A 17,393-nucleotide genomic window follows, 5' to 3' on the forward strand; every position below is an offset into this window, starting at 1 on the left:
CAGTGTCTTGTAATAAGGTGAATGGTGTCTCTGTCTCAGCCACTCTTGTTTCTGCACTCTACACATAACATTATTATGACGTAATGAGTTTTGTTTGTAGTTAGCACCTGCATTACATCTGACAAATTGTTACAGACCTGGGATTTGTTTACAACAGTGATGTTGCACTCAGAAACTGTGGGGGGCACCAAATCGCAGAAAATGCCAATTTCTACATAATATTGCTTTAATATGTAACCTAGTATAGTTTTAATTTTCAAAGATGGATTTTTAGATGGAGTTTTTATCGTAGTTTTTCTTAACAAAATGATGGTATCCCTGGTAAGCTCTATGGTAACCCAAGCCTTATTTAATTATAGGAAATCATAAATGTTACCTTAATCATGTATTAACCATGCGTATGCAGCAATTACTTGAGATAGGGCTAGTATTTTTACCTGCTTTGCTTTAATGTCATATGGCATCTTGTAATTTGTTTGTCCTGTCATTAATAAAAGCTCATATTTGTCTCTTCAGGACGGTCAGAGTGTGTAAGGGCAACATGAGTTTTGGGTTCACTCTTAGAGGCCATGCTCCGGTGTGGATTGACTCTGTCATCCCCGGTAAGTTAAAAGTGTGTTTATATGTGTGTAAATAATCGAGCCGTTGTCGTATATGAGTTGTTGTAGTTATTAGATTGTTATAACACTGCTATTACATTTAACAGAGTAATAACACTTTAAAATATCTCTACAAAGCTTCCAAACTCTACCACTGTGACGTTATTTTGAAGTCCTCCTCTAGTTAAAAATATGATTTTCTTCTTGTTCCTACAGTTGAGTATTTAAGCTTCACTGTGTAGAATGACGTACGTGGAGAGTGTGGCACTAGTAGGCTGTTTTCATATTCATTGCTGAAAGTGTACATTTTCTCTGTACTCACTGAAAATCATTTTAAGGATTTTAATGTGGTAATTATACTTTTTTCTACAAAATCCATGTAATACATTCAGTACATCAAAGAATTTGTCAAATTAGACATATTTTGCTCTGTCTGCAGGAAGCCCAGCAGACAAGGCAGGTCTGAAGCCAGGAGACCGTATCCTGTTTCTTAACGGACTGGACATGAGGTGGAGCTCTCACCCGCATTAACTTTACAAATTCTTTGCAAATTTTGTGCCCAAACTCTGCATTAAAACATGCTTTTTATGAACTGAATTCAATACAAAAGGATTGAGTTTTCAAGTAAACATAAATATTGTAATACATTTCCCCTGCTGAAGATGTTTTGTTGTTTGTAGAGCTCACACAGTTGTTGCTGGGATTGAGAATCTCATTTCAGATGGATTTGATAGAAAAACAGCAGTTTGTAGGAAAAAGCTAAAAGGAAAAAAAAGATAAGAAAGCTCCTCAGAGAATGCAAAATGTTTTTAAACTACAGTGAGTGTAATGTCCCCTGCGGAGTACAGAAAGCTCTTCATAAGTTGTTTGTTGACACATCAATAAGGGAAAATATCTGGTTACTACATAGTAGTACTATGTACCCAGTTCTTACATAGTAGAAGTATGTAGTAACATAGTTTTTTTCTAAAACATAAGTGGTGCGTGCAGTTGAAAGTCTATCACAGTCTTCATGCAAACCATGTGTTCACCTGTAGGACCTCCTCCCATGAGAAGGTGGTGTCCATGCTCCAGGGTAGTGGTGCCATGCCCACTCTGGTGGTGGAAGATGGTCCACCGACTTTATCTCTAACAGAGCAGGAGCTTGCAGGGGGCGGCGTTCCCACAGAACGTGCCCGCTCACCTGTGCTCAGCTCCCTGCAGTGGGTGGCAGAGATTCTGCCCCCCAGCATCCGGGTTCACGGTCGGACCTTTGGACAGCAGCTGGAGCACCTGCTGACTATCCAGGAGAGGTACACCATCTGCAAGGCTCTGGAGAACTTCTTCCAGCACAGGTGAGCAAAGGAATAAGGGGGAGTCGGGTAAGATAGAGAACCTGGATGTGAAGTGATATGCAAACAAGACAAAAAAAATATTACATTTTGCACTTTTCACGCAACACGACACAGTACGGTATGACACCATACAACACGATACAGTACGATACGATACAGTACAATATCATATGATATGATACAGTACGATATGATGCGATACAGGACAATATGATACGATACAGTACAATGCGATAGGATACAATACGATACAGTGCAATAGGATACAGTACGATACAATATGATACAGTACTATATGATACGATACAGTGGGATAAGATACAGCACGACACGATACAGTATGATACGATACAGTGCAATGCGATACGATACAGTACGATACGATGCAGTACTATATGATACGATACAGTACAATACTATAGGATACAATACGATATGATACAGTGCGATACGATACAGTATGATACGATACAGTACTATATGATACGATACACTGCGATACGATACGATACGATACAGTACGATATGATACGACACGGCAGTTCCGTTTACACAAGTTAAACATAGTTATACAAATGGTACTATTCAATGATGTACCTCCATTATAATTATCATTATATGCTCTGAATTCAGATTCAGTGAGATCGTTTCACACTGATTGTGGTTTCTTTATCCTGTTGTGTTTAAACAGTGGAGGGCAGAAGTTGGTATTCTGCGATTAGATCATGCTGTATTTTTATTTTCCATTCTCCTCAGTAAACGTACCTCCGTCTCCAGTAATTTGTGTCTCAACTTTGACCTGTGATTGGACAGCCAGGCGATCTCTCTCACCTTGCCTTTTTCTCAATGGCTACAGGAATGTAGACACTCTGATCGTGGATGTGTTCCCGGTGCTGGATACTCCAGCCAAACAGGTGATCTGGCAGTTTGTTTACCAGCTGCTGACGTATGAGGAGCAGGAACACTGCCAGAGCAAGATCTCGCGCTTCCTCGGATACAAAGCGCCAGGTATGTGCACACACTTGTCCTTTTTCAATTCTTTTGATTTCTGTCCCTTTTTAAGATCTTTATGTGTGTATGAATGAAAATGGGAATGTGTGTGAAATGAACGCTATCATTCATGGGGGAATAAATTCACCGGCTCAGATCAACTCAGGTGCTGAAGCCCCTCATACACCTTTGCCTCTTCCTCTGCATTGCCGATATGTGTGTGTGTTCCAGTTCCACCACCACCACCTCCTCCTCCCCCTCCTCCGGAGCCCGAGGTTGCCCCCGAGCCCCACCGGCGTAGCAGCTCCATGAGGGTGACAGGGACCACGTACAGGAGCAGTGTGAGGGGACGTAGCTCTGATGACCTGGTCATTGGCACACACTTGGGCATGGGTACAGAACTTATTATCTTCATTATCATCATCAGTAGCTGCAGTAACACTATGACCACCATGATTCTTATCACCACCACCATCACTATTCTCAGCATTCACATTCTTCTCCCATTATCCTTTTATAGCACTGTTTGCTTTTGTTTACAGCTGTAATTCATGCTAGTTTCTTAATTTTGTACATAAGATTTCATATACTGAATAACAGAATAACATGTAGACAAAATCACTTGGTTCACTCCTCCATTATTGTCCCAAAGATAGCCTGATCGCTGCTAAGTGGAGCTCGGCCCAAATCAGCCCAAGCCCTCATCCTAAAAACCAGGCCAGAGCTGGCTCCTTTTTAGCCCTCTGGTGTCAGACCACAGCCAAATGTGCTCATCTACAGTCAGCTAACTTGGCTACCTGGGTTGTATTCACTCATACTAATGGGTGTATTGACCTAGGCCTCCGGGCAGAGCCAATGCTGGAGACAGGGATGAGGTTGGCTCCAGGAGAGAGACAGTCAGGAGATGGTACTTCCCTTCCCGAGACTCCCAACAACCTCACCAACGTATGTACCAAAGTCCATCCTCACGGGAATCAGCTTAGAACTCATCATCATTAGGGCAAGAGGTCTTACTCTGGTTTCTTTTTCACCATACAAGCTGTCAGCAGTGTACGCTGAGCTGGAGAACATGTATTCATCCAAGAGGTCCAAGTCTCTGAAGAGTCGTCCTCCTCCTGCCCCCGAGAGTTTGCTGGATTTGGAGCCTCCCTCGCGCACAGCCTCCCCTACAGTACATGCTAACACAGGTAGCTGAAAGTATAAATTTACACTAAACTCATAGCAGCTGGAATTAGCTGATGTACTGTATAGAATGACTAACTTGCTAATCTACTGTGTGCATGAGTGAGTGTGAGTGTGTGTGTGCACGTGTGCGTGAGAGAGAGAGAGAGAGAGCGAGAGGGGGGATAACAAAATGTTAGAAACGTACTGCAGTGCAAAAATGATAAATCCCAAGGCAGCCAACCCATTTCTGACTCAACCAAATATCCTTGAATTTTAGTTTGACACAATTCTTGAGATTTCGTGCTGTACATAAATACACGGCATGGATTGCAGAGTTTCAAAACAACCCACTGCTCTCAGTCTGTGATCACTTTGAGTTTTGTTAAATCTGGACCTGAGTAGGAAGGGTCAGAGCTGGCACCACACATGGGGGGAGGAATCCACTGACACCTTGATATAGAGCAATTTCTTAATGTGTTGCCATCTTTATCTTAATTGGGTCTGCCCATGGTTTGTCTCTCTGCAAGACTGACCTGTCCCCAGGAACATCTTCACGTTAAATCTACATCAAGCAAGGTCAGGTTAATGGCAGAGTTGGGGAGTACTTAACCACATGCAGTTAAACTAGCAGTTTTTATTGAACTAAACTAGATTTTCCCCAACACTGGGTTACAGTCAGGTAGAAGGTAGTCAAATATAGTCCAGAAACACTGAAGCTCCTATGGAGGATATGGAGATGGTGGAAGTGGAACTAGAAAACACACAGTTAAAAACCCCTTGCAAGCAAAAATGTGTTTTCTGCAATGGTTCCTCTGGGAGACATGTCCGGTTTACCTTTGTGCACAGCCAAATTCTCTGAATCAGTAACTTTTCTCATTTTTCCATTGTGGAAGAAAAGCCTCTTCTCCCTTACGTGCAACAGTTTGATATAGTTAGGTGTACTTTGTGAAATCTCCAGATTCTTTTGAGGGGAATGTGTGTAGATAATTAAAAAAACTATATTGAGTGGTTCATGAAAGACACTTCCGTACTTCTTTCTGTCTGTACAAATCAGGGTGAGAAAACTTGACCACACTATTGAATATATCAACTTTATTTTTTGTTTTATTCAAACTGAAAGTCAGTAGAGAGATATTTTTAAGAGACATTTCAACTAAATGATGCTTCAGAGAATTAGCTGTGTTTATATAGCTGGACACTGTATGTCTCTTCCTTATCCCAGGTAACCGTAAAGGCCCCCCACCGCCTACATCCTGGCCGGAGCCTCTCCCCAGTCCCCCTCAGTCTCAGTTCTATCCATCAGGGCTGACAAGCCAGACGAGCGCAGAGTCCAACCCCTACATTAGCCTGGACAGTCCCCCTCCTTCACCTCCAGAGCCCCCTGATTATCCCTCTAGTCCCCCCGCCCACCGCAGCAACAAGCGGCGTTACACATTCTCCAAACCACCCCGGTCAGAAGACACAGATCGCTTTCTGGATGCGCTGAGCGAGCAGCTGGGACAGAGGGTGGCCATCGTTGATGACTTCCTGACCCCTGAGAACGACTATGAAGAGGTAGGTTCACAGGAATGCATGTGTTAGTTATGTGAAATAGCTCTGAAGTCTCATTTAAAAAGAATTATCTGATAAGCTGAGTTCTGCTGATTATGTGTTCAGTTATCATGTAATAAGATGTTATCAGCTCTCATGTTATGAGTGTAACGATCTGAATCATTAACTTTTTATGTCCACATGCTGCACCTGACCGATTATTTTATTACTTGAAATGGCAGGCAGGTTAACTAACATCACCAGAAACAAAATGTAATATCCAGAAGGTTATCTAAAAAACTAGTTTCCGACATACAGCCAATTCTTTGTCATCTTACTGAGACAGCCTGTACTCTTTGTATCCTTTCATGTGGTTCAACAGTTTCTGGTGCTAGCGGAGTAATTCCCCATGGTACAGCACACTGATCCCCAGTGGTACTCTAACGTAAGCCCTGCGTAAAATAGGACAGACCTTTAAACACACAGAATGGGTACAGAACATACAGAATAAAATTAATAAAACTAGGTTAAGAGAGGAGTCTTTTGTGTAAAATACAAACCTCACTTAAGGGATACAACATATTTATTTCTCGGTTTATTCTACTGTATATGGTTTGTGTCCCTTTGTGAAGTTTATGGTTGTTTTGTGGTCCACCACTTTTAACTCAATCATTAAAATCACAATCTGTGATCTAAATGTATTAACATTCAAAACATACCATTAAATCCTGCAGTCAGTCCCAAATTGATTGGTAGATCAAGATGAATACAACAAGTTAAATGGAAATTTTATACATGATATGCTACAAGACATTTAACATTTAGACATTTAGCCAGAATACATCAGCTCTAAGCTACAGTACGCACCGAGTGTGTGTGTATCTGTGTGTTTGATTTCAGATCAATCACTAAACTCAGCACTCACCAGGGACTCCGGTTCTCTCTTGTCTTTTCTGCCAGTCTTCTCCTTATTTTTACATTCATGAAGTAAAGTACATTTCCTCCATCTCTAGTCAGCAGTCAAAATACAGTTCATACACAGAACTGACAATGGAGGTAATCTCTGCAGATTGCTGCTGTAGTCAGGTTGATAAACAGGAGTGAAGATAAATCCACTTTTTATTTTCAAAAGTTTAAAAGTAATCTCAGAGCTCTCCTCCCATCAGTAATTGGCCCCTGATCAAAGCAGAATCTGGGTTGGCTGTGGATGTTTGTACCAGAAGGTCCAGTTCTGAACAGCAAAGTAGCAGCTCTGTAAATTTGCTTCGTTTCACATCTTTTCATTGACTTTGTGTGTTAACTTGATGTGTGAAAAATTGGCTCGCTTCCTGTGGGAACACTCCATTAAAGTTGCACAGAAAGTGTTTTAAATCTATGTAAAGGATTTTATGTTTTAACCATTTTTATACAGCTTATGTAAAGAAATATATTCAGGAGATCCTGTAGAACCTGCCCAGTTTTAATAGAAACCTATATGTACTGTATTTAGCATTTGTATTTATAAACAGAATAAAAAGGATCAACACATTTTTGATCAGCTCATTTAACCTGACAAGTAAAGAATTTGACAAGTTCCACTTTGGCATTAATGGGCTAATGAAGTGTAACTGGTGTTAATGCCAGGATATTGTGCAGATGGGCTTCCCAGATGAGGAGGATGAGGACAATGAAGAGGATTTGGGGGTGGATGAAGACGAGAATGGTGGATTTGTTGCACCAGAGCTCAGCAGCCCGAGCGATGTGCAGAGCAGCAGTGGAGAAGAGAATGCCTCCTCCCTCACCTACTCTTCCTCCTCTGACCACATCCCTCCGCCCCCAATGACACCTCCGCCACCCCCGCCTGTACAGTTCAATGACCCGCCTCCTCCCCCTCCACCACCTGCACAGACTCAGTCTCAGCACCAACAGCAGCAGCAACAGATCAGCTACACCCCTGAACATTCTCCAAGATATGTGCCCATTCGTAGGAAATCTGGCCCCCCTCCTCCACCTCCGCCCCGCAGTAATCCACCACCTAAACGCCACTCCTTACATAAAGTTATGCCCTCAAGAGAGGACCTGCAGGTCCATGCTACCATACAAGAGCTTAAAGCCTTCCAAGAACAACAAGTCTACCAGGAAAGACAAGCCTATGAGGAGCAACAAGCATATAAAGAGAGGCAGGTGTTTGAGGAGCAGAAAGCCTATGAAGAACAACAACTGTTCCAAGAGCAGCAGGCTTATCAGGAACAACAGGCCTATCAGGAGAAACTTTTCAAAGAGAGACAAGCTTATGAAGAGCAGAAAGCATATGAGGAGCAAAAAGCTTTTGAAGAGCAACAATTGTACCAGGAGCAACAAGCCTACCAAGAAAGACAAGCATATGAACAGCGCCAAGCTTACCAAGAACAAAAAGCATATGAGCAGCGTCAAGCCTACAAGGAGCAAAAAGCATTTGAGGAGCTTCAAGCCTACCAGGAGCAAAAAGCTTATGAGGAGCGTAAAGCTTATGAGGAGCAAAAGGCTTTTGAAGAGCGTCAAGCCTACGAGGAGCAACAAGCGTACCAAGAGCAACAGATGCACCAGATCTACCAGAGCCACCACTCGATGCCTAACCAGCCAACGCAGCAGAAAGCCCACTCACCACTGCCTCTCCAACAACTCCACCAGTCCTTACCCCCACTCCCCTCACCAGACTCCACCCATCACCACGCAAACCATCCTCTGTATATGATGCGCCAGGCACAACAGCAACAACAGGCCCACCAGAGTCATCTTCACCGACGACAGTCCCGTTCTGCCCCACCTCCACACCAGCCATCACCCCAACCAACAGCCCACCCCAGCCAACAAGCTCAGTACTCTGAGGGCATCTACCAAAGCCATCAGGGCATGAGACCCCAGCCCCACCATTCTTCTGCGGAGATGCTCCACCAGATGCACCAAGCCCCAGCCCATCACTCCTCCACAGAGGTGCTCCATCAGTTGCAACAAACCCAGGCTCACCACGCATCTGCAGATATGATCCAGCAGATGCAACAAGCCCACGCACACTACTCATCATCGGAAATGCTCCACCAAGTGCACAAAACCAAGGCCCATCATTCTTCAACAGAGGTTCTGCAACAAGCTCACCAGATGCAGCAAATGCAGCCCCACCATTCTTCAACCGAACTTCTCCATCAAGCTCACCAGATGCATCGGGGGCAAGCGCACCATTCTTCGACTGAGCTGCTCCATCAAATTCACAAACCCCAGGCCCACCACTCCTCCACAGAACTGCTCCATCAAGCACATCAGATGCATCAAACTAAGCCCCATCACTCCTCCACAGAGCTTCTGCATCAGGCCCAGCAAGAGCCTGCCTCCCTCCCAGTTCAGCTAAACCGAGACAGCCACCCCCATCAGAGCCGGAGAAGTCTTAAAGGTCATAGTCAGAGCCAAGTGTCATCGCAAGGCAGACACCAGGAGCAGCAGACCCACCAAACCCATCATCCCCAGCCAACCAAACCCTCTCCCCAAAGACCCCACTCTATACAGCAGACCCACCACCACTCCAGCACACCTCAGATCCACCACATCCACCATATGACCCCACAGCCCCCTCCACAGGACTACCAACACCAGATTCATGTCATCCACCCTCCCCAGCAGCCTCACAGGCCTCAGCCTCTCCTCTCCACCTTTCAGCCTCTCCAGCCACACCAGCCCACCCTCTCCACTTTCCAGCCTGTGCCCCAACATCATCAATCCCAGCACCAAGTCCAGACCTCCACCCAAGCTACCCGTCCGCAGTCCCAGCCCTCACATCACCTGCTGCAGTCGCCACTCCAGCCACAAACTCAGTCCCACCATAAACAGTCCCACCCCCAGCCCCAGTCCCTCCCCCATTCGCTATCTGACCCCTCAGAGCACCTGGAGCCCCCTCCGCCTCCACCTCTGCCCCCACCCTGCTCCCCTCCACCCTTGCCCAGGGCTAAGCTCTCCAGGATGGACTCCAACCACATGAGTGTGAAGAGGTTGCGCTGGGAGCAAGTGGAAAACTCAGAGGGGACTATCTGGGGACAGGTGAGCTTTGCGGGGCATGGTGAGCTAGGCCTCTTAAAGGTGCAATGTGTACTTTATGGCCAGAATTTTTGTTTAAAACGTTAAAAAATTAACTAATATTATCAACAGAATGTGAAGGAGTATCAGTTTTAACATAATATCCAAGATGTCTATATGTTGTGTTGCAGAAATATCTACTGAAGTTAGCATGCTAACCAGCTAGCCATGACTGACCCTGTTTCATAGTAATACTTTCTACCTGAACAGAAGATGGTAGTATAGTTTTCATAGTCTGATAAATAAACAAAATAAGACTCAACAGAAATAAATGTATTCTCGTCCCGGTAGTTATAAATCACCTCTTTACTGTATCCCATGTCGTCAAACTGACCTCTGTCAGTCTGTGTTCGCTCCTAGTCTAGTGTTTAGACGTGTTCAATGGGAGGCTACTGAGCCCTTTTGCCCGTGGTGACTCCCCTGGGATCCAGGCAAACTCTACTCAGCTAATAGGGCCACTAGCTGCCCGGCTAACTGCGCTAACTGGCTAACTGCAACTAATGTAGCTCCAGCCAAAGATAGCTACTGCACAGAGTATAGTGAGCAGCAGTTGGTGGTTACTCTGGTTATATGCTGCCCCCTAAATCTTTGGAGTGACAGGTGGCCTTATTTTACACATTGCACATTTAAAGTGTAACACAATCCAAACTGATAATAATATAACAGTCATGAATTTGTAATTGACGTAGCACCAATTTTTTCCTTGATAGTTGGGAGCAAATTCTGACTATGACAAACTGCATGACATGGTGAAGTATCTGGATCTGGAGCTGCACTTTGGGACACAGAAGAGCTCCTGTGAGTACAAGTGGCTGTACGCATAACTGCAGTGCTTTAGATGGAAACACAACTAAAGATCATAAGCTAACATGTAAATAATTCAGGATTAATGTGCAAGTCCCATTCATGTGTGCAGTATATGGCAAATATATTGATCTTAAGCAGTTGGACAGAATGACACATACAGATCAGTTCAGATGTATTAGTCGTATGTAGGTTAACACAGAGCCAATGATAGAGTGAAATGTGTTGGACAAGAAAACAGGTCAGCTCAGCAGTAAGAGCAGCAGTCGCAATAACAGCACTAGTCATATAAAGTTAAAATAACACAAGATCAAAAAAGAACACTTTAAATAAAAATGCAATGAGATTAATAAAATATATCACTATATAAATATATGAAAACTAGAATAAGAATTGCATGAAGCTTTGCATCATTATTTCTCAGCTCATCATTATCCGGGTTCTTGAGTTGGATTATTTAGTTCCTGGTCTTTTCCTCAAATTTCTCTTTTGCTAATTGTGGGATCTAACTAAGTTTGTTCCACAGCTGTACTCCTTGTAATTTGCTAACTTTATCCCTGTTTATCTCTCTTCTGTTTACTATGTACCTTCATAACATCTGAGCATTTTTAACAACAATTGTGCCATTTTTAGTGCCTGCTCCAGAGCCAACCCTCCAACTAGAAACCTTCAAGAAGAAAGATGTGATTGAAATTCTGTCCCATAAGAAGGCCTACAATGCCTGTAAGTATAAAAAGGCACATGACAAATGTTGTTTTAAAAACTCTGTGATTCATCTTTGTCTTTTTTCTTATTAGCTCAGATTTAGAGGCTCATTTAAAATCCCTCTTTATCTCCCTTTTAACCTCTAGCCATCCTGATAGCCCACTTGAAGCTGTCTCCTGGGGAGCTGCGTCAGGTGCTGATGAACATGGTCACTGACCGCCTGGAGCCATCCCACATCAAACAGCTGCTGCTGTATGCGCCCGATGCAGAGGAGGTGAAAAAGTACGAAGAGTACAGGCAGGACCCCAGCAAACTCAGTGAGCCAGACCAGTTTGTGTTGCAGGTACAGTCCGTTGGTTGGCATGTTTTTACAAGTATTTTTGTGAATTACCTGAGTGTGTGTCATTGCCCATGTGCTGTATTTGTGTGTACCATCATGTGCGTTCTCCTTTAGATGTTATCTGTGCCAGAGTACAAAACCCGCCTGGAGAGTCTCCTCTTTAAGTGCTCTCTGCAGGAGAAGACGGAGGAGCTGAGAGGATCGTACGACTGCCTCTACAAGGCTTCGATGGAGCTGAAGACGAGCAAGAAGCTGGCTAAGATACTTGAGGTAGCCTACCCTGCTGTTTTAATGACGATGTGAAAGTGCTTTGAGACACCGCAACAAACAACCTCCACCTGCACTGTGGGAGATGGTGTTTATCCCTCAGCTAAAACAAGACATACAGTCAAAAGAGCTGCAATGTTTAGTCGATTAATCAATTAGCGGATCAAAAGACATGTACTGACATCTAGTCTGAAAATTGATTAATTGTTCAAGTCTTTTTCCAGACAAAAATGTCAAACAGTTACTGGATCCAGCTTCTTAAATGTGAGGATTTGCAGCTTTTCTTTGGCATATATGATAATAAATGAAGAATCTTTGGGTTTTGGACTGCTGGTTGGACAAAAGAAGCTATTTGAAGACGTCACTTTTGGGCTCTGAGAAACTGTGATGATGAACATTTTTCCAATTTTTTTAATAAATGAGTTGTTTGACACAGTTACAGTTTTGCTTGCTGCGTCCTGTCTTCCTTTAGTTTGTGTTGGCGATGGGGAACTACTTGAATAACAGCCAGCCTAAAACCAACAAGACGACAGGCTTCAAGATCAACTTCCTTACAGAGGTACATCATACAGTACACTAACCAAGATGTGACCAAAATGTGTTTTCAACATATTATGCCTGTACAGTTAATAACTTCCTTGTGTCCTCTGCAGTTGAGCACAACTAAAACAGTGGATGGGAAGTCGACATTTCTTCATATCCTGGTTAAATCGTTATGTCAACACTTTCCTGAGGTGTTAGATTTCTCCAAAGATTTAACCATGGTTCCTCTTGCAGCCAAAGGTAGATACTTTTCCTTTGATGTCTGATCTATATCTTAAAATCATGTGTCTGAAATGTCTGATCATCTTAAAAAACACAGAGCTGTTATTCAAGATTTAGTTGTTATTGTTTAGTTTTATTCATGTTTTTCCTTCTCCATCTACTCTCCTGCCACACACACACACACACACACACACACACACCTGTGTATAGTAAACCAGAGGACTATCACGTCAGATCTCAATGACCTGCATACAACCATCCAGGACATTCGCTCAGCCTGTCAGAAGATGCCTGCGACTGCTGAGGACCGTTTTGCTGTTGTCATGAGCGTATCCTTCACAAAACTGCCAAAGAGTGGCGACCATTAACGTGTAGACTAATCGAATATGACCCAATGTATTCAAACAGATGATGAAACTTATTGTCCCTTGACTCCAGCATGTGCAGAACTTCTTGGAAAACAGTCACCCAGCTGTTCAGTCTCTGGAGTCCCTGCAGCAGAGATCAATGGAGGAATTCAGCAAAACTGCCTCTTATTTTGGAGAAGATGGCAAAGCCACCAACACTGAGGCCTTCTTTGGTATCTTTTCTGAGTTCATGGCCAAGTTTGAGGTGAGCAAGAAAGATTCAGGCATTAACTTGTTAAAAAAAACCTCCTGTCTTCACCTCCACAGCAACTTTATCCTCCGTGGTTCCTTCTCAGCCTGCCCCCAAACTATTAAAATAATGGTTTAAAAACGCCTTCATTTTCTCTTGATGCACAACTTTAATGGTTGCAGATAAACACTTGCACTGTGTCTGATGATTACCTCATTACCTCCTAGAGTATACTCTGCCAATGTTTTGTTTTTTAGAAAGGCCCATGCAGTGTGTTTAGTAATGAGCACAGGCTGCATTTCATCAAAGATGTAGAGAAAAAGTCTGCAAGGCTGCGGAGTTAGTAATGAGCTACATACAGCAGCAGGATCAGTGTGTTGACACTGAGTATTCAGCTCTGTGTTGCACCCTGGCAGGCCTTCATGTCTGAAAGGGCTTTTTTCCCCTACGAAACCAGATCTGAATGAAGATAAAGAAAACAAATTTGAAACAATTTCTTACAAAAAATAAAAATCAGCTGCTCCATACAAGCACATTTATTTAGTATTCACATTTGGTAATCAGAGCTCTTATCTTTATTATACAGCACTGATTTAAAAAAAAAAATGTTAACACTTTAATGGTAAATTAATAGTTAATTAAACTTTACTTAATAGTTATTACACTGTTAACATACAATGAAAAGCTATATAAACCATTTATTAAGCAATTATTTATTGCAAAGTTGCAACTGATGTTTGTAATACACTCTAAATGGTTAATTAATACTGTTTAGTTTATTTAGTTGGCCTTTATCAAGTTTTAATTTATGTTAATAAATCTTTACAATTGTTCATAGATGATTTATAAAGCATTTCATCATTTGTTAACAGTGAAATAAATATTAACTATAGTTAAACTATAAATTGACCATTTATCAATGATGGTTATTATAAAGAGCTACTAAATGTACACGCAACAAAACCGTACCTTCCACCAAAAGCTATTATTATATATGTTAGCTTACAAACCCTGTTGTTTCTTCACCACAGAGAGCTCTCAGTGAGTGGCAAGCAGCAGAAAGCCTGAAGAGCCCCAGAAGTCCACGAATGCCCTCCCCACTGGCCTGGTAACACATACACACACACACGGAGATGACTATTATATACATGCACACACATGCACAATCACACACGTACACATGAATGCACAATTCTGAGCAAAAAAAACAAGATTTTATGTATTAATGTGTTGTTGGTGAAATTAAGGAAGGGAGAAACTTTTACATCAAAGATGGACGATTTAGCTTTATACCAGTGGTATTGTATCTACTGTATGTCTTTCGAAATGTAACAGAGTTTTCCTAAGTCTAAAACCTAAATTGCTTAGACGTCTTTACCTATTTGGACAATAGTTACTCAGTAACTTCTCATAGTTTAAGTTTTCTTTCTTTGAGCCTGAGTTCAGGTCTCCTCTGTAAGTGTGTTATCACAGTTCTACAGTCAAAACTTTGTTATATATCTATGAATAAGACATAGATTTACAAGAATACATTTTATCCTGAAATAGATATTTAATTAAAACACATTCACATTCACATTGTGGTTTGGAAGAAACCCATGAAGCAGTTTTCCTGTTAGTTTACATGTTGTGTATTTTTGTAAGTCGCCCACCACACTGAATGTAACATAAGTTCTTTACTGACTAAGTGTAGCTTATTTTCTGTAGTGAATACTCATTTAAATCAGCTGTCCTGATGATGGATTGTTTAATTTACTGCATTGTATCTGTTGCCTCACTGTCAGCTTTTCTTCTCAAATTCCTGCCATAGCATTTACAGCCATATATTTGCTTTTTTCTAAATGGTATTGCTCTTGTATGATACTTAACATCTAATGCTACTAATTTGTATATACGAGACAATGTCAGTGGGAAGTTGGCACTTAATACTTGTTTTTATAAAAGACAATTTTAACTGCTCTGAGGATCATTTTTAACTTGTCTGTGGTCATTAGCGCACTAATTACATGAAGTAGAAGTGGGATTATGTGGAGCCAACAGCGGGCAGTGTGCAATATGTGAAGAGTGTTTAGCTGTGTGCCACTGTTGCATATTATACTCTTCAAACAGAGATATCATGTGTTTGTACTGTACAGAGAGTGGATGTAAAGAACACTGGTACAATATGTATGAAGCACTTTGTTATGTTCACGTATCACCCAAATATTTCTTTTATTGATTTTGTCAAATGGACTGATGACCATCACAGCAAAGTCATTAAAGGGGCAGTTCCCCCAAAATCATAAATATGTATTTTTCCTCTCACCTGTATTTTTTTTTTTCATCAGCTTGTAGTGCTCAGAGCAAAAAAAAAAAAAAAAATACATTTGAAAAACTCGACAGCAATGTCTCTCTCCAGAAAACAAGATAATCCAAAGACCTTGTTGTGAGCAGTTTCATGTAGGAACTATTTTACTTCTCTGTGCTGTAAAAGCATGGAATGAGCTTTTTAAATATGTATATTATGGTATTTTCTCTTTTGTTGTATAGTTTGTTTGATTTGAGTCGTGGAGTCTGGTGTGGAGGAATGATATCCCGTACCAGAAAATTTTAAATAAATAAACCTTTCGTCCATTCATAGATGCACACATCATCTGTGTTGTGGTATGGTTGGTTGAAGTTCAGTAGAAAGAAAGTAGTTCCTACATGAAACTGTTCACAACATGGTCTGTGGATTATCTTGAGTGATCAGGTCATGATTTCTGGAAAAAGACATTGCTGTTGAGTCCTGCCTACTTCAAATATATTGATGAGAAGGCAGACATCTCTACAACGAGCCCTTTCCTACTCCCAGCACATCAAATACTGCAGCCTGGTCAGTTGCCCTAAGACTCAATTTTTTACGTTGTAGTTACCCCTCCAGCATAATTTCTTGCTGTTCTCCTTTAGCGTAGTAGAATAAAGAGCAAGAAAAGTCTGAGTCGGGTGGTGGTCGGGGTCGTTGAGTTGGTCATACGCAGGAGTTTCAGGTCCCGTGTTGTTTGTGCCCAAAAAAATCATTGTTTTGTTGTTATTTTCACAGAAAGCAGGATGTTTTCCTAAAACTAGCCAAGTAGTTTTGTTGCCTAACCTAACAAAACGTCTAACTCTCAATGCTAATAACTGTCGCCATTAGTATTTGTGCCAAATTTAAACTCGGAGCCCTTCATGTGCAAAAGTGACACTAGAGGAGTAAGTAGAGCGTCATTGTTTGAAGCTTAAGGCCACTGACCAAGCTGTCGTATTTGACGAGTTGAGATTGAGAACACGTTGCTGTGGCCAATATCTCCAGAACTCACATCAAAACAATCTAGACGGATAAAAAGCACGACAGGTAAGAGGAAAACTATGTATTTTTAATTCTGGGGGTGAACTGTCCCTTTAAGTATAGTGTAGCTGATGCAGCATTTTACATCCTTTTCAAACAATTAATAATGCAGCAAAACAGCTTCTCAGACGTGCCAGTGCTGTGTAAAACATAAAGCTTAGTCTTCAAGTGATGTTTTTAAACGATAAGGCAAATTATTACTATAAGAAATAATGTGTGCAGCTCTTAAAGAGTTAAAGCTGTTTTTTTTCCTGATGATTTAAGTTGCTTTTTATTGCTTAAATGATTATAAGGCCTATAAAGTGTTAAGTCTGTATTTTGTATTGTATCCTGACAATGCTGACGACTATAAAGAGTGTTATGAAATCTTCTGCCTGGATGTCTGTGATTTATGATGTTGAAACAATATGTAATGATTGCTGATGCGCTCAAGGAGATGAGTTGTCTTACAGAGAGATAAAACTATCTACTAGTTTATTATTGACAGTACAAAGAAAATCACATCCGATGCCTCACATTTACATGTTTCCACAGCTGTGTCTTTACAACTGCTGCTGACGCACCTGATATCACTGCGATCGGTCCTGGTGTGTCTTTTCAGGACACAAAAACACCTTCACACATTTCTTATGTCTTTAAATGTAAGAGTATGTCACGTTTCTGTGTAATTGGACTGCATTTAAAACTCACTCAGCAATCATTTAACTGGTTGTGTAAACACCGCTCTGTCGGCAGTAATAAATTCCTTACATGTTAACTGAACCCTTGTAGAACCTCAGGTGAAGGTGGAGTTTGATCTTTGTGCGGGAAGCGTCGAGGAAATCAGTTATTGTCCTTGTGTTATTTGTGACATGCTGTGTTGTTTGGAA

The 17,393-nt window shown here is 41.8% G+C and overlaps 1 protein-coding gene across 4 annotated transcripts in view; it reads left to right on the forward strand.

The window, feature by feature from the left end:
* Positions 1–16,895, forward strand: part of grid2ipa (glutamate receptor, ionotropic, delta 2 (Grid2) interacting protein, a) — a 31,288-nt gene extending 14,393 nt beyond the window's left edge. For 3 of the 4 annotated variants that reach the window (XM_084372623.1, XM_084372626.1, XM_084372625.1), the window contains 18 exons: positions 517–602; positions 1,039–1,108; positions 1,637–1,933; positions 2,790–2,941; positions 3,155–3,316; positions 3,762–3,868; positions 3,963–4,110; positions 5,310–5,641; positions 7,241–9,664; positions 10,411–10,498; positions 11,138–11,227; positions 11,356–11,552; positions 11,664–11,819; positions 12,289–12,375; positions 12,470–12,599; positions 12,792–12,910; positions 13,029–13,193; positions 14,210–16,895. In XM_084372623.1, coding sequence (XP_084228749.1) covers positions 517–602; positions 1,039–1,108; positions 1,637–1,933; positions 2,790–2,941; positions 3,155–3,316; positions 3,762–3,868; positions 3,963–4,110; positions 5,310–5,641; positions 7,241–9,664; positions 10,411–10,498; positions 11,138–11,227; positions 11,356–11,552; positions 11,664–11,819; positions 12,289–12,375; positions 12,470–12,599; positions 12,792–12,910; positions 13,029–13,193; positions 14,210–14,290 — 4,891 coding nt within the window. In that variant the 3' untranslated portion in view covers positions 14,291–16,895. The remainder of the gene's footprint in view (positions 1–516; positions 603–1,038; positions 1,109–1,636; positions 1,934–2,789; positions 2,942–3,154; positions 3,317–3,761; positions 3,869–3,962; positions 4,111–5,309; positions 5,642–7,240; positions 9,665–10,410; positions 10,499–11,137; positions 11,228–11,355; positions 11,553–11,663; positions 11,820–12,288; positions 12,376–12,469; positions 12,600–12,791; positions 12,911–13,028; positions 13,194–14,209) is intronic. The other variant, XM_084372624.1, reaches the window with a different exon arrangement.
* Positions 16,896–17,393: the final 498 nt, after the last annotated feature.

This window comes from Pagrus pagrus (genome assembly GCF_965226575.1).
Source record: "Pagrus pagrus genome assembly, chromosome: 13".
Taxonomy (NCBI): Eukaryota; Metazoa; Chordata; class Actinopteri; order Spariformes; family Sparidae; genus Pagrus; species Pagrus pagrus.